Genomic DNA, 16,667 nt, shown 5'->3' with positions numbered 1-16,667 from the left:
GTAGTTTACAAGTTAGTTTATTTTATAAAGTTCATCAAAATCCGTTCATGACCAATCAATCCCAACTGTCACATAACCTAATTATTTATTATGTGTCGCCATCTGTTGGACAAGATGCGTTACTACAATAATGATATAAATAATAATGTCATATTTTCACATTACATTATTAATGTTAATGTGATGTGATAATATTAATGGGCTGTTCATGACCAGCCTAAAAAAAAAAAAAACTTCACTTGTAATGACGCGATTTAACCACCTGGCGGGGGCAGAAAATAAAGATCTGATTTCTGCTTCTGTGAATCCTGGAGAAATAAAATCAATTATGAAGAATTCGGCGATTTGGAACAGTGAGAGTTCATTATAAATTTGATTAACATTGAAATTGAACATTGAACATTAAAATTCCCAGGAAATCATTAAGAATTTCGACAGCGAAGGCGTGAAAATTAAATGACCTCAACAGTCGACAGGAACACAGAGATGGAGAGATATAGTTTGAGGTGAAGAGAAAAGACTATTTATCCTAAATCTGTTTTCAATTTTCAGAATTTGTTACTGATTTAAATATTATAAAATATTAAATATTATGTCTACTATATGTGTGTGTGTGTGTGAGAGAGAGAGAGAGAGAGAGACAGTGAGAGAGAGGCTAGAAATAAATTGACCTCCAGCCTGACAAATTACCACCTGACACTAATTCTGTCACACACACACACACACACACACACACACACACACACACGTTATTTTATTTTTTTTGGATGTTCAGAATCTTAATTGAGTGAGTTCAAGGTTCCACAGCTCTGATTGGTCTGTTCTGAAGCTTCAGACAACAGAACAGAGGAAGTGACATCATCATCTAAAGTAACCAACCGGTCACCCTTGGACCGACCCTTTAATCCCAAAGATTATCATCCGAGTAAAACTCTTCGCAGCATCAGAAACTGGTGGGGCAGGAGGAGGAGCCTCAACAAAGTATCCAATCAGGAGCCGCCTTCAATCCAGACTTTCCACTGAGGTCCAATGTGCACGAGGGGTCAGATGAGCCGTAATCTGGATTCTGGACAGTGAGAATTGTACTCAGATATTCTGACCTGATGAAACAATCAAAGTCAGAGGTTCATCAGGTTCAATGCTCCTTCCAGACCCACAATCCTCTGCAGCTAGTCACACATTATCAGGTTACATACGTGTTATAATCTGCTGCGGTTTTAAATAGATAAAACACACCCACCCACACACACACACACACACACACACACACACACACAGACCGATCCAAGTGCAGAAGGAGGATGACCAAATGTCATGATCATTCTGCTGAAGATGAATAAAGATTTTAGAAAAGTAAAAAATTTGTGACTGAATGAGGACGTTTGGGCTCCTCCCACTCAACCCCTCCCCCTGTCTTTGATTGGCTGCGAAGGCCGTGTGGGCGGGGCTATTACTTGTCCCGAAGGTTACTCCATAGACATTAATGTCTCCCCCAATATGACGGGGACAGAGGCATCTACATATTATCGATGGGTTTAACCGACAGATTCATCTGAAATTAAGGTTCACCTGAAAACTAAGGGAGACGTTTATGTGAAAGCAAAATTCTTTTTAAAAGAGTTTTAAAAAAATAATGATTTCAAAAACTTTGATTCAGTAAAAATCAGGAATATTTAGGAGCCACAAACCAAATCAATCTTAATCCCAATAAAGGAGGCCTCATGATGTCATCACACCCCCAGATCAAGATTCCACAGGTGTTCAAGGTGTTGCATCACCTGTTTCTCTGATTGGTGAACAATTAGCGCATTAGCATCATGCTACCTCTGAAATCTCACACCTGCTGTTCTTTGGTTAATCTGCTGCCTAATATGGAACACAGCCGCTCCAATGACGGTGCTCGTTTCCACGGCAACCTCATTCATGTATCGGTCAAAGCGTGTGTTTCCACAGCCAGTATGATCCCTGTCAGAAAACTGTGAACTCACTGTATTTAATTAGCACCTGTTGTCATGGTAACCTGCCTGTAACCACCAATTCAACATTGACTTGGATCAAACCATTTGATCTGATTTGGGATGAAGGAACCAAGAAAAAGAAAATCTAATGCTAAATGTTAAAAAGTGCGTTTGCTTTTGTCAGGATTTTAAAAAAAAAACCCAGAGTTGAATAAAAGTTTTATTCTTAAGATTTCCACCACAATAAAATTTAACAAAGGTTCACTAGAAAAAGTGTCAACTTTAGTTTTGTACAGTAAATACAGTACATTGTTTAACTCTGCGTAATGGCAGAGCCCCCCCCCAAAAAAAGATATTTACAGACTGAATCACTATAAAAACCAACTGGCAAACATCACTTAAATACAGCGCAGCTTCATGCTAGCAGAGCTAACCCTTGGAGGATAACAGCTGATTTTAAGGTGATACTACTGACCTGATGGCAGCTCCTTCAGATATTTACCTATATAGTGTTTCTTTGACAGGCAGCTGCTGCTTTTTGTTCTGTTCCCCCCATTTCTTGCTTTCTGTATATTCTTTTACACCCCTACCTGCCTGAGTAAGCAGCTAGCATTCTGCTAGCCTTGTAAAGGAATGCACTTTGGTAGTTTCAACCAAATGCCCTGTGTTAGTCGCAATAACAGTAATAATATAGAAATCTGAGCAGTCTGAGGTACTGACGTAAAAAAAAAAAAAAAAAGATCTAAATGATGCTAAGCTTGCATCTCTACCAGAAGTTTCGTGCTCCATGTAGTGGAGATTCAACACTGCAGGTTGATACTAGCAGTTATTACACAGTTGAGTAGTGTGCTTAAAGAGTAACTAAACCCCCAAACCAAAAAACAAATGTAATTGGATAAGTAGTTTTCTTAATTCGGTTGCAACTCTTGACAGTTTAGTCAAAGTTCCTCCCTAGATGCAGATTAGGGGGTTATTGGGGTTTAGTTACTTTTAAATGTAGAGGAAACATCAGTGCAGCAGCTAGCAAAGGAATGCTAGCAGTGAATCAGCTAGTGTTAGTTTAGCCCTGGTGTCAGCAGGCTTCACCCATGGGTCCTGATAAAATTGGCCACACACACGCGCACGCACACACTCGAGCTATGACGTTAGCTGGTGCACTGCCAGTACTGTAAACACTTCAGAACTGCGGAAGCCCCTTTCCATCTCAATGATAAAGTTTTTGACCTCGTTTGTGTTAAACATCTTTTTTTAAACACACCAAAAGTTTCATCGTAACAAAACTTTGACAATTTAGTCTCAATTTTTTTTTCTTTCATAAAACAGTAAAAAGACTTCAGGTCACTTGTAAAAAAAAATGTATGAAAAATTTTGACTGGTCTGAAAAAGTATTGCAACACAAATTGTCGAACGTGGTGGTAATCCTGCACTTAAAAATAACTTTACTTCAAATTTTCAGTTAAAAAATGTTCTTTTTGTCAGAGGGCTTCCGTCAAATGTAGCAGCTGCCAACAGCAACACATATCCTCCTGCTAACAAAAGGAACCAGAACCAGACAAGGACGTTCCTACGGTCACAAACTACACACTATGACCACGTGTTGCTAATATTACAAAATTTCTGGCACAGTTTAGGATCAGCGCTTTAGCGTCAATCTTCAGGAAGTTGGTTTTAAAGCCAAACTGAGCCTGGCGGATGACACTCGGGACTAACCACGACCCGACGACCTTTAGCCTGTGAAACTGTAACCGTGTGGGCGCTGGCATGCTGGGTGGGCGTGGCCAGGGGATACTGAAGGCACAAAATTACCGCCGTCAACTCGCGTCTCACTAAAAATTAAAATAAAACATAAAAAGGAAACAACCGATCAAATCCTTAGGAAATAAAGTTACATCAGAGAGGACCGCCCCTTCCTGGTTACTAGGTACTTCCTAGTAATAGTTCAGGAGGGGGCGGAGCTTCACCTGAGATGGGCGGAGAAGGTAGTGTCTGTGTTAGCGTTAGCGTCCACTCAGCCATGTGCTACATGTGATGGTGCGCACACCTCTTCATCCTCCTCCTCCTCCCTGAAGGAGTCCATAAACAGCAAGGTGCGTTTGTTTCCATACGCGCTCAGAAAACTGCATCGTCAGCATACAGACGCGCCGCTACATACAACACAAACATTCAAGTATAGCGCAAGTTTCCCATCAATAAATAATGATTCAGCTGTAGCAAATAAATAACAATCACACCCCCCCCCCCCCCCCCCCATACTGACAATATTTTATCAATATTACCAGGTCCAAGCGAGAAAACGGGAACTTTCGGCCTTGTGGAAGGAAAATAAATCGGGTTTGAAACGGCGATTTCTTTGAAATAATCGTGCGCTCTGATTGGTGCGTCTGAGCAGGTGGGTCCAGAGATCCACCAATCGCCGAAACGTTCACTCCATTGGGGGGGGACTTAATTACCCACCTGTGCTTTAGTTCTACTGTGAGTCGGAAGGCATTTGAATTAAAATCGGTGTTAAATTTCAATTAAACTTCCAATTAATCTTTTTCTGTTTGTTTGCATTTTTTGGTCTTCACTCTCCCTTTTTTTTAACTTTATAAAAATCTACTTTGGGAAAAAAAACATCTTCCTCTCTATCCCCCAGATTTAAAACTTTGTAATTCATCAAAAGAGTTTTTTTAAAATCTTTCTAATTGTTTAAACAATGCTTGAATGATTAAACCCTTGTATGCGCGTGGCTAAATCGAACAGGCTAAATTAGCCGTTTGTTGAACCAGCAAAGACTTTGGTTTTGAAAAGCGCCTGTTTTTCAACGCTAATTTGACCCTTCGTATCCGCGCAGCTACGTAAGGCAGTGGGCAGCAGTCAGACCACCGGCAGGAAGGCTAATTTTTACCACCAAACCGCCAAAAAAAGGCCAAAATAATCAGCCAGCCAGAACTTGCTGACTGATTCACATCGACTAGGCTCACTTTTCTGCACAGTAAAAGCTAAGTAATGGCTAACTATTAGTTCCAAACCACCTGGAGTAATTAGCCACTTGACAGGCACAAAGCTAACAAAGGCTAGCCGTTCATTGTGGAAAAAGCAGCTAGCTGAGAGAATTGAGCAGCTCAGAGAGTTTGATATTCATACTGATCCAAATGTGAAGAAAGTTAACGTAAAACTAAATCTGGAACGCTAAAAGGGCAGAGCGTGGGGTTTTGTGTCGAGTTGACTTGCGGCCAAGCTAAAAAGCATCTTCAGTGATAAAAAGCCTTGTTCCCTCCATCAGCACCATGTTTGGATCAGAGCTACAGCGTGCTACGATTGTCAGAGCAGCGCCACCATTGTGTCGGTCACCCGGGGTCACTTCCTGTCTGCTCAAAATTCAAAAGCACAATCCTGATTCCTTCAGCTAGCTTACGCGCCGGCCTCATCATCTCTAAAAAGCTACACACTCATCAAAACAGGACAGACAGATTCACGAGAGCGGGTCGCTCTCAGCTAACCAGCTTTGGTAGAACCGTCCTCGGCTGGATATTCCCGTTAGTGTCCGTGATTGCTGCCAAGTTAGTCCTGGTTTTGGAGGAGGAGGAGGACATGGTTGCTGAGGAGGCGGTGGCAATTTTGGAGATGGAGGTGATGGCGCCGTCCGTGGCGGTGGTGCCGATTCGCCTGGAGGTCTTTTCCGTTGTGGTGGTCCCGCCCGGAGGCTTGGGGAGTCGTTTCTTCAGCCACGGGTGCCGCAGCGCCTGGCTGGGTGTCATCCTGAGGCCCGGGTCCCACTCCAAACACTGCTTGAGGAAGTCCAGGAACAGAGGCTCGTCGCAGCCCTTCAGCGCCGCGCTCCAGTCTTTGCTGCCCGGCGGGCCGCGCGCCTTCCCCCGCCTCGACCGGCCGCCGTTCAGCACGGTGGTGCCGTCGGGCAACGTGGTGACGGTGCAGTACCGCGGGTATCCTTTGGAGGACACAAAGTTCTTGGACCTTTTGGAGGCGTCGAGCAGCTTCTGACCGGGCATGCCCAGCAGCTCCATGGTGCAGGCCAGCTGGTCGCCTTCGTCCTCGCCAGGGAGCAGCGGGTAACCCGTCAGCAGCTCGGCCAGGATGCAGCCCAGAGACCACATGTCGATCGGCATCCCGTATCTGGAACCTGAAGAAATCCACACGAAACCAATCAGAGCACCGTCTTGGCCCGTTCCCAGAAAGGAACCTCGGATTGAAACTCACCTAAAATGACCTCTGGCGCTCTATAGAACCTGGACTGGATGTAGGTGTAGACTCTCTGATGTTCATAACAGCTGGATCCAAAGTCAATTACCTGGACAGAGATGGAGATCAGTACAAAGGAACCCCTGAACCGGGTCCGACTCCGGCCCTGATGTCTCACCTTGATGCCGCTGCGTCCCTGCTGCTTGAGCAGGATGTTCTCCGGCTTCAGGTCGCAGTGGATGATGCGGTTCTTGTGCAGCAAGTCCAGACACTGGAGGATGGAGTAGGCGAACTTCCGGACCAGCGGCAGGCTGAAGCCCTGGAACTTGTTCTTCTTGATGAGCTCGTAGAGGTTCATGCTGAGCAGCTCGAAGGTCATGCAGATGTGGTTGCGGAAGGTGAAGTTCTCCAGCATGTGGATGACGTTCATGCCCAAGTCCTTGTCCTGCTTCCTCAGGTGCTCCAGGATGCGGATCTCCTCCGCCGCCTGCCGGTGGAAGCGCTTCTCGTTGCGGACCATCTTCAGCGCCACGTGGGTCTGGCACTTGTGGTCGTAGGCTTTTACCACCTGCAGAGACAGGAGGGTCACGTGATCAGCCGGGGGGCGTCGGCGTCCGAGGTGTTCTCCTGCTGCGGCGGGTTACCTGTCCAAAACTGCCCTTGCCGATGACCTTCAGCACCTCGTAGCGGTAGTATATGTGGTCGTGCGGAACGTGGATATATGACCCCTGATCGTCGTCGTAACCTCCGTTATTGGCTCCGCCCATAATCCCCAACCTCTTCTTGGCATTTGGACCAACAAAGTACACTGAGGAGACAAGAGAAGTTTTAAAGTTTGGGACAGGCTGGTGGTGACCTCCCCTCCCTCCTGCAGGGTCAAACAGGAACCCACCCTCGGGGTAGCTGAACACCTCGTGGTGCTCAAAGGTCGACAGTTTGGACATGAACTGCTTCATGGCCTGCTCCGGGCTCAGGAAGCCGGGCTTTGGCTTGCTGTCCATTAACTTGTTGGAGGTGGCGCTGCCCTGCCGGCTGTGGTGGGGGGACTCGGTGGCAGCGGCGGTGGCGGCGGCGTGGTGGTCCGGCAGCGATAACCCCGACCGGGCCTGGCCGTTGAGCTGGGAGGCGAGGACTGGACGCTTGTTGGTGTTCTCCTCGAACAGCTGGGTGATGTGGACCTGCGAGTGCGACGACAGCTGGACGGGATCCGTCATTGCGACTTTAGCGCCCCCCTGAGGAGGAAGCGCAGGAAATCAGGTTCACCGATCGATAGGCTTCGATCACACCTCCGAGTCTTCTGTTGCCGTGGAGACCAGCATGCATGTGTCAGACAATAGAGGTATGTTTGGTTTCCCCACACACACACACACACACACACACACACACACACACACACACACACACACACACACACACACACACACACACACACACACACCACACACACACACACACACACACACTCTTCTTCAGGGCTCAGAACCTGTTTTTGTTTATTGATTCTTGACTGGAGGCTTTAAATCTACAAGCCATTTGAAGCTAAACCACTTCCCGATTATGTTGATACCCGATTAATGACTTTAAGACACTTGGTTTAAACGTTTCCTCATCACTGATGTCAAGATCGTGCGTGTGTGCGAGCTTCATTCCGTTCTATAAACCAATCAGCTGCTTTAAGCACCTGTCTATTAATAGCTGCGGCTGAGCGCTTCAGTGAACTGCTGCTCAGGGTAGCGCCATGCTAACATGCTAACCGTGCTGTGCTACATGATGAGTTGACAGGTATATTCATTTAAATCTAAGCTCCTATAGCTGATAAACACTCTGAGGACATTTAGGCGGATCAGTGCATCAGCTCCTCGTACCGTCAGCGGGTTGAGGTTAGCGCGGAGCCGCGGCAGGGCGGCGGGCGATGTCGTCTGGGAGCCACTGTGACCGGAAGAGTAGCCCGGCTCGCCCGCTTTGCCTGAAAGCAGAGAGACATTTGTATTTAATGTCAAAACGACCAGGAAGCTACTTCAGCGCTTCCAAACAGCCGCCATGTTGGATCCGGTGTACGGAAAAGGAAGGGGCCCTCACAGGCCACCGTCCTGACCTAATCCAGGCTAATCTGAATGCTCTGTAATCCCGATAATGACGGTGAGTCACAGCGAGACGACGCACAACCGGTTCCGCCGCTTCTTACCTGTGACACCGCGGCTCAGTCGCTTCACCAATAACCGATACTGCGATCAATACATCCCCACTCGAACCCGCTGGAAAACGTCGGAGATTTCCGAACTTCAACCAGAAAGGCTAGCGAGGCGTACTTTAGAAAAACAAAGGTCTATTTTTTGGAATCGTCAATGCGGATTTTTAGAAACCCGTGAAGAAGCGAATATTTCATCAATATATTCTCCAGGGAGTCAAAATTCCAGGGGGGGGCGGGGGTTGGGGGGGGGTGCACGTCCATCCTGGATCCAACCCCGTACGCCGGACGGCCGTTGACACTTTTGCGCTGGCACAGTGGAAAAGTGGCGTGCGGAACATGACACCGAGCTGGAGATTCCAAAGCTCCAGGCGAGCACGCTCGGCATGCCGCCCGACAGGACCCGTGAGGGGACTCCGAGACGCCGTGACCTCGCTCGCTGCTCCAACGCAACACGGGTGCCGAGACAAAAACCCTCGCACAAACCAGCACGGGTTAACGACAGTGAAGCTGCTGCGTACGACCACGTTACCAAGACGACTGCCCCTGATCAATAGGGGATAGAAAGGGGCAACGCAGTCTACGGTGATCGGGTCTACAGTGATCAGGTCTACGGTGATCGGGTCAACAGTGATCAGGTCTACGGTGATCGGGTCAACAGTGATCGGGTCAACGGTGATCGGGTCAACAGTGATCCATTCATACATTATTTTAACAGAAGAAATAGAGAGACAAGAACAAATCAGAGGGTCAAACTAGCGCCCGGCGCCTGACCTGCGGCGCCAACTAGTTCAGCCTGTTTAACGGGCAAACTTAAGTCCAGTCAAGGACACCATTATGTACACCAGCAGTAGTTGTAGCGTTTCCTACAGACATAAACGCAGCACAAACGCGGGAGAATAAAACAAACAGACTAAAGACTCTTAGTAGCACTGATGTCAAGGTTCTAGGATAGTTCGGAAAAACAGGCAGAACAGACCCCAAAAGAGCCAGAACAGACCTAAAACAGGCAGAATGGAACCCCAAAAAAAGACAGAACAGACCCCAAAGAGCCAGAACAGACCTAAAGCAGGCAGAATGGAACCCCAAAAAAAGACAGCACAGACCCCAAAACAGGCAGAACAGACCTAAAACAGGCAAAATGGACCCCAAAAACAGACAGCACAGACCCCAAGACAGGCAGAACAGACCTAAAACAGGCCGAATGGACCCCAAAAACAGACAGCACAGACCCCAAAACAGGCAGAACAGACATAAAACAGACAGAACAGACCCCAAAACAGGCAGAACAGACCTAAAACAGACAGAACAGACCTAAAACAGACAGAACAGACCCACAACAGGCAGAACAGAACTTAAAACAGACAGAACAGACCCCGAAACGGACGGAACAGACCCCGAAACGGACGGAACCGACCCTAAAACAGAGGTAACAGCACGAACAGCCAGAACAGATCTTGAAGGAGTCTTTTCGAGCATTAAATGGACCAAAGCAACACGTTTTTTCTTCTTGTGACAGCGTCATTAAAGTGTTTTAGAGACGGTAAATATCAGAGTAGAACCAGCTGACCCCTGTCTGATCCGAACCCAAGCTGGCTGGTCTGCGGAGCCGGAGGCCAAATATCACCCAGCAACCGAAAACAAACACCGCTCCGGAGCTCCGCGTCTGCCCGGAGAGCCGGGGAACCGACCCGAAACCACCGTGGAGTCCCTCCGAGCAGCCGAACCAGGGGGGAAACCAGGCAGTAAACAGAAAATCTCGTTCCCCCGCGGCTGTCACTTCTCAGCTAACGCTAGCTAAAAATAAACCCCCGCCGGGAGGAAGCTGTCTGGAGCCGCGGTCGGTGCCGATTCCTCCATTTTACCTCCCGGTTTCTGACCTTCTCGCCGCAGCTTCTTCTGCCCACATCTGATGAGATTAAATCGAATTTAGGGAACAGAAGGACCTGTGTTTGTCAGCCAGCCCCCAGCCTCCCTCGGGCTTTCCCTCCGTGGTCAAGGCGTAGGAACTCGGCGGTCACTCCGGGCCACGCTGGCCAGGCTCAGGTGCCCGGGCAGCGGTTACAGGGGGTCGTACTCACCCGTCGGGTGGACCGAGACTCCGGGCTTCTTCGTTAACATGGCGGCCGCTCCTCTCCTGTGGACACAGACGGGGAGGACACCACCTCTTCCTCCACCGACGGCTCCTCCTTTTCCTCCGCCCTCCCTTCCCCTCTCCACCACCCTTTCACTCCCCCTGGCACCCCCTGCTGAGCGTCCCCTCATTCTGACGTCCGCCTGCAAACGTACCACAGATTAAATCAATATACTGGTTGATTTTACGACCACCCTGCACTAAATACAGGGCACGTTAGTTTAACTGTAACTCAGAGGTTGAACGGCCAAAATATAAATAATACGAGATCTAAGCAATAACAATATCAAAAGCACGATAACCACACGTACTGATGCGGATCAAAGCTTTTAAGTGAGGATGATGACTTTAGTGCCCGTGTGATGACGTCATCAGCACAGCGGGTGTGCTCATTTGTTTAGAACAAATTGCATTTTCCGTCAGATCGATCAATCAAACGGGACTCAATGAATAAATTGATCTGACCGGAAGTGTCCTCCAGGCGAGCGAATTTTATACCGTACCGTTCTTCGAGGTGTGGAGCGGACATCCACGCAAGCCTCCGCAGCCCGACAGGCGAGCCTGGGGCCACCCTAGCCGCCCGGGGCCACACTAGCCGCCCGGGGCCACCCTAGCCACCCGGGGCCACCCTAGCCACCCGGGGCCACCCAAAAGGCCGCTCCCAGCGGCGGGAGCGATCCCAGGTGATCCCGGGCAGCGTGATCGACCCACAGACCCCGTTTTTTGAGTGCTTTTATTTAGTTTTATTTTTACATTTATGTTAAATGAATTTAACTTAAATGACATGCGTCCCAGCATGTCATTTAAATGAGGAAATCTGCACTAATTTAAATGCAAAAAATGTTTCTGTGAATATGCTTGATTCTAACATAAAGGTCAGAGAGTAAATCTAACCTCTGAAAACATCGTTATCGTTTCTAATAACTTCAAAATACAGTTAAGTGCAGCAGATTCTTTGCTCTGATTTCTATTTTTTTTTTTTTAGTCACGTCTTTGCATTCACATTAAAGCCGCCAATGGCCGTTCCTATTTAGTATCAGCCAATCAGTGAGTCGCACCACTGTCACAACGTTTTATTGCCTATTTCTCAGCCCGACAGCTCGGCCTCTGATTGGCTGTCGATGAAGAACCCTGGTGGAGACTAAAAAGCTTGGTCCAAGCCTCATCACCTTGAACAGGGTAATCAAAAAGCCTTCGCAGTTCTGCCACGAATCCGTCATAACTGACCAACGCTGGAGCGCGGTTCTCAATAACCAGGGTCCATTGTGCCACTTGGTCGGACAAGAGATTAACAAAACCAATCTTTGCCGTGTCTGAGTAATACATTAACGGTTGGAAGTGAAATACCAATGAAAACTGTAACAAAGCTACCATAACGACTTACCTCACCTGAGAAGCATTTAGGGATGGCAGGCTCACGAGGTGCAGCAGTAGACGGTGATGCCGGTAACAGGGGGTCAAGGAGGGCGCCGACGCAGAGGCTCGGCCTGACCAAGGAGGACTGTGACATAGGCAGAGAGTTCCTAGAGGGAACTCAAAACTTGACCTGGGAGGTCAACGCCTGACGACATGCTTCACTGTCTGCTGGGTCCATTTTGGTCAGATCGTTCTGTTCCGACTTCCGGGCCAAAATTCAAGAATGCAGACAGGTGAGACAGCTTACACTGAAAAACTGAAAAAAAATAAAAGTTTATTTACACAATATTTCCAGCAGTGTGCCTGCCGCTCATGCCTATGGTGGTGAATGGAGTGCGAAGCAGACAAAAGGTGCGGTGCTCATCACAAAGGGAACCATTGTGAGCTCAGGAAAGGTTGACAAAAGGTAAAGTTAGTCAACAGCTGAATCCCAAGAACTGGATGTCTGGAAAGCTCGTTTTTCCACTGGCAAAGACGAAACGATGTGACGCTGGACAGCTGCTGTTGGCTGCCAAAGAGGCTTCTAATCGGTTAGCTGCAACTTTAGAAGCAGCCAGCAGGAGCGATGGGTCGACCACGCCCCCTAGTGGAACACACAGAATAGCACAAGCCCAAACAGACCAAAACCAGGATCAGAACACACAAGGCTCATTTTCTGGACGCAGCTCTTCAGTCTTGACTGTATTTGTTATGAACTGAAGACAAGAACTGAACCCCCAAGGCAGACATGAACACACACATGATTAGGTTGGATTTAAACCAAACGATCTTTATTGTCGACTTGGCAGTTAAAACTGACAAAGAACTTAATTTGGAAAAACTCTGCAATGTAGTCGGAGTAGACTGGGCGGAACAAGCAGGCGTTGGATGGAAGATCTGAAGGTAAGAACAGGCAATGAGTATAAGAACCAGGAATGAACACACACACAAACTGTCAGGTAGGTTCTGAATGTGTGAAATGCAGCAATTCGGAAAAAATGAAAATGTCAAACTTTAATTTGACGTTTTCCAGTTTTGATCTCTTTACTTTTGTCCCTCTGACCAGTTGTGAAAGTGGATCCCAGGGTGGTCTCGTTAATCCCGTATAATTCCGTATAAAATCAGATTAGATGGTCATTTTTAACACTCACAGTTTGTAATATCGGATTAAATCGGCTGAAGGCTGAAGCCACTCAAATTGTGACATCATATCAGCACATTACAGTTCCACAGCTTTAGTCAACAGATCAGATGAATCAGTAATTTTTGATACGTTCCCTCAATTCTTCCATCTTCTCCCACTCATTCAACCAAACAATTCCACTTCTTCTCCTGGCAGCTGGCCGTTTCCTGCAGGGTTCCTAAGCTGGAGTCATGTCTAGTTTCCTCCCAGTGAGGTGTTCTCTGGATGCTGGTTTTGGCTGGTTTTGACTGATTTTGACTGGTTTTGACTGGTTTTGACATCTACCCTCAGCTCAGATCCAGGGCGTGCTGATGGAGGTGACGGTGATCGACGGCAGCGACTTGTAGCAGCACCGCTCGTTGTCAGCGTCAGGCTGCCGCGGAGGACAGGCTCCCTGGAGGGATCCATCCAGGTAGCCCCAACCTGCCGAGCAATCCAGCAGCTCCGCCCTTCTGCCTCGCAGCGGAGTTATGGCTAAATGAGGTTAAACAATCGGATCCAGTTGGATAGGGTTGATCGGTGTCAATGCTAATGTGTCGCTTACTGTGTCACCGCGCAGAACTGCTGCGTCATGACTCTGATGCCCCTGGAGGAGTCCCAGAAACCCTTGCGGTGCATCAGCGTGCCCAGGAGCTCGTCGTGCGACTACAGCAGCGAGCACTTGCTGATGGAGCAGTGGGACGTGGAGGGTAATCAATCAGTCAAAATTATCTCTAGGTGCTTTACAGTATCCCAGGGCCGGACCCCCAACAAGTGCAAGTGTGTAGCCATGGTAACAGAGGGCGGGGCCAGACCACAAATCGGGAAATCCAGAATAACAGATCACGTAAACTCCCCACGGTAACATCGTTGACTTTTGATCGCCGCACACCTGCTTGCTGTCTCTCCTAAGTCAGGTTGCTGTGTCCTGTAAACCTGTCCTGGACAAATGTCCTGGTGCGTCTTCGTCAGAAGTCGTAGTCGACGGGACAGATGGCCAGAGAATGCGAGGGGCTGTTGGGGACAAGACGCCCAGGGCTGAAGAAAGGGCACAGCTGCTCAGAGAAAGAGCACTGGGTAAACTGGTGGATTAGGTCCGCAGAGTCCACATCGAAGAAAGACACGCAAGCGTCCTCGTAGTCCACAAACACACCCACCTTCTTGGGTGGGAGCTTGGGGCAGAGCCTCTGTCCATGAGCTCTATAATTGGAATTGTCTCTGAGACAGATGGTCCAGAATCCGTTATGCGGGCTGGCGGTGATGGACCCGGTTCTTTGTACGGACTCTCTAACCATTCCCAAGTCCCAGGAAGCCAGCCCTTCCACCTGGACCTGGAAGTAGAACCTCCCTGAGGAACAGCTGGGTCTGCCCAGGACGTTGCAGGTCTTCTCAAATCTCCTGGGGTTCTCCGGAAGTTTCTGAGGGATGCTTCCGAAGTGAACCTGTTTTTTGTCATCTGATAGAACAAGGAATTCATTGGCTGTGTCGGGATCCAGCGTCACGTCTTTGGAAAACTCCTGTACCCGGAACAGCTTGGCCTTGGCAATCAGCTTCTCCTTCTCGTTGCTCAACCTCTCCTCTAGTGCTTTGAGGGTGGACGCCACCTCCCGTCCATAAGAGGGCAGATCGATGGAGACACCCGCACACTCTCCCATGGTCGGGACGCTCAGCAACAGTCGCCGGGAGCCGGCGGGAGCTGAAGGTCGCTCCACCTCCTGGCAGGTGTTTGTGAGCAGCTGGATCTCCTGCTCCAGCTTCTGGATCAACCCATCCGCCTGCTTCTGTGTCGACCTTTGCTTCTTCCCAATATCTTCGACCAGACTGTCCTGGCTCCTCTTGATGTTCTCCAGCAGAACCCGGAAGGTTCTCTCACTGTCAGAGATGTGTCGCTCTGCTGATTTTTTGCTGATTGCAGCTGAACATCTGATCTCTTCAATCTTCATTCGTCTGTCCTGGATCATCTGCTCCATTTTCTCCTTCAGCTCTGCCTTTGTCCTCTCGTACTCGTTTTGGGGATTTTCTAAACAAGAGAAGACAAGAACAACAGTTAATCTGGCCCACATCAGAACCTTCTGACGGCAGCAGGTCGGTCGTCTGGTTTCTGGTTCAGCACCTCGGACCGCTTGATCTTCCGTCTCCTGAGTTCCTGAAGAACTTCCTTGAATCATAGATGTTTTTGTCAGAGACTCCAGATGGAGTGAACCTTTGAACCAGATTTACCTTTGAAATGTTTGGTTTCCTCCAAAAGGTCCTCCACCAGGTCGTTCCTGCTGACCTTTCTCAAAACTTCCAAGGTGACCTCCAGAGCTCCAGAGTCCTGATACTTCTGGACCATCAGATCCACCGTCTCTGTCCTTTCCGCTGTCTCCAGCAGAGCCACTGGGATGCCTGAAAAACTTCGCAGGACTTTTTTTTGTTTCAGGAACCACTTGAACGTCTTGAATTCTTTTCTGTTTAATTCTAGCAGGGTTTTCAACAGCTTCTCTTCCATCTGCCTGATTCAACAGAGACAACAGAGATCACAACAAAAGCTCTCTGAAGAAGTTCAGGTATTATGGGCTCTGTGCACAGATCAGAATCCTCGGTGACACTTCCAGTTTACATTACATGGACAGAAACAGTTTCACCAGCGAGTCTGAGGGAATGTTGGCAGCTTTTTACATGCTAGCTAGAAGCACAACTATCTGTGGTAGGTTCCCTGTAGTAGATACTAGTTAACATTTACAGATGTTACACGTGGTAGATGCTAGCTAAAATTAACAGATGTTAACTGTGGTAGATGCTAGTTAACATTTACAAATCTGTGATGTTGGTGATCATCAAAGATTTTACCTTTGATTAACAGTTGCTTGTGGTTGTAGCTGTTGGCTGTCAAAGGGTTAGCTGGCTTCACTAGGAAGTAAACCAAAAGTTAACATATCAGTAGAATCAACAATTATCTGATTGAATAATCCTTTGTTTAATAAATGGATTATTTACAGAAATGAGCCAAAATGGATCAGAACAGTAAAACATTCCTTATGTTGGATCTGACCCGAGTCCGGTTTTCTGCACAGGATCTTGTCTAGATGAGGAACTTCCATGTGTAGTGACATGAAGTTTTGAAAAATAACTCCTGAAACCACAGGAAGTGATGGCAAGGGTGTACATTCACGAAACCCCGCCCCTGAAGTGCTGTTTAACCCTTTGCTGGTCTCCATGTTCTCACCAAGTCAATCGACAGGTTTGATGGTAGATTTTTCCCTTTTTCAGCCGCCTCTGGGCAGAAAATGTTTATTTATTATGTTTATTAATGTTCAATTGATATGCTCAAAGAACCTGATTAAACAAACTGTACAGCAGCATCCAGCTAAACTGTTAGCCTTTGATTGGGCTGTGATTCCACAGCTCAGCCACTAGAGGGTTGTAATGATGCATGAATCATGTCTATGGGGCAGATGAAGATTGAAGGGGCAGTACTGTAATCACATGCAAACCACAATAATGTGGTAGAGGTTGACAGTCATGGTTCTGGATCCGGCTAGAACGTCTACTATGGAAACTTACTTTGTAAGTTCATCTGCTCATTATGCTTCACACCTGAGAGTCCATGTCTACATTATATGTATGTAAGAAATGTATTTAAATTAATCATTTAGATGCCCTGAT

General features: G+C 47.7%; 2 protein-coding genes across 6 annotated transcripts; both read right to left on the bottom strand.

Annotated features, from left to right (window-relative positions):
* Positions 1 to 2,165: 2,165 nt before the first annotated feature.
* Positions 2,166 to 10,555, bottom strand: dyrk2 (dual-specificity tyrosine-(Y)-phosphorylation regulated kinase 2). Of its 2 annotated transcripts, none has more exons than XM_057022408.1 (7): positions 10,410 to 10,555; positions 8,006 to 8,106; positions 7,033 to 7,372; positions 6,785 to 6,948; positions 6,319 to 6,708; positions 6,159 to 6,249; positions 2,166 to 6,081 (listed from the first exon to the last, which is right to left on the bottom strand). In XM_057022408.1, exons 1-7 carry the CDS (start codon positions 10,447 to 10,449, stop codon positions 5,432 to 5,434), a joined length of 1,776 nt encoding a protein of 591 aa, XP_056878388.1. In that variant the 5' UTR covers positions 10,450 to 10,555; the 3' UTR covers positions 2,166 to 5,431. The 2 variants fall into 2 exon arrangements, with proteins under 2 accessions (XP_056878388.1, XP_056878389.1); XM_057022409.1 differs by lacking the exon at positions 10,410 to 10,555 and adding an exon at positions 10,275 to 10,296.
* A 2,120-nt stretch (positions 10,556 to 12,675) lies between these two features.
* LOC130519375 (E3 ubiquitin-protein ligase TRIM21-like) lies at positions 12,676 to 16,138 on the bottom strand. 4 transcript variants are annotated; one of them, XR_008948297.1, is made up of 5 exons: positions 15,999 to 16,138; positions 15,852 to 15,911; positions 15,240 to 15,514; positions 13,326 to 15,039; positions 12,676 to 12,754 (listed from the first exon to the last, which is right to left on the bottom strand). XR_008948297.1 is itself a non-coding variant. In XM_057022738.1 (4 exons), exons 3-4 carry the CDS (start codon positions 15,508 to 15,510, stop codon positions 13,988 to 13,990), a joined length of 1,323 nt encoding a protein of 440 aa, XP_056878718.1. In that variant the 5' UTR covers positions 15,511 to 15,514; positions 15,852 to 15,911; positions 15,999 to 16,138; the 3' UTR covers positions 12,676 to 13,987. The 4 variants fall into 4 exon arrangements, 3 of the variants coding, with proteins under 3 accessions (XP_056878718.1, XP_056878721.1, XP_056878719.1); XM_057022738.1 differs by having other exon boundaries at positions 12,676 to 15,039; XM_057022741.1 differs by having other exon boundaries at positions 12,676 to 15,039; positions 15,240 to 15,510.
* Positions 16,139 to 16,667: the final 529 nt, after the last annotated feature.

Source organism: Takifugu flavidus, chromosome 22, assembly GCF_003711565.1.
Source record: "Takifugu flavidus isolate HTHZ2018 chromosome 22, ASM371156v2, whole genome shotgun sequence".
Classification (NCBI taxonomy): Eukaryota; Metazoa; Chordata; class Actinopteri; order Tetraodontiformes; family Tetraodontidae; genus Takifugu; species Takifugu flavidus.
Note: the sequence above shows the minus strand (reverse complement) of the source record. Positions and strands in the feature narration are given on the sequence as shown.

Coding starts and splice junctions, on each gene's coding strand:
- dyrk2 (XM_057022408.1), bottom strand. CDS start 10,449: ATGTTAACGAAGAAGCCCGGAGTCTCGGTCCACCCGACGG. Junction 6,949..7,032: donor GGTGTTCAGCTACCCCGAGG/GTGGGTTCCTGT, acceptor TTGTCTCCTCAG/TGTACTTTGTTGGTCCAAAT. Junction 6,250..6,318: donor AGGGACGCAGCGGCATCAAG/GTGAGACATCAG, acceptor ATCTCTGTCCAG/GTAATTGACTTTGGATCCAG.
- LOC130519375 (XM_057022738.1), bottom strand. CDS start 15,510: ATGGAAGAGAAGCTGTTGAAAACCCTGCTAGAATTAAACAGAAAAGAA. Junction 15,040..15,239: donor GGAAACCAAACATTTCAAAG/GTAAATCTGGTT, acceptor TCTCTTGTTTAG/AAAATCCCCAAAACGAGTAC.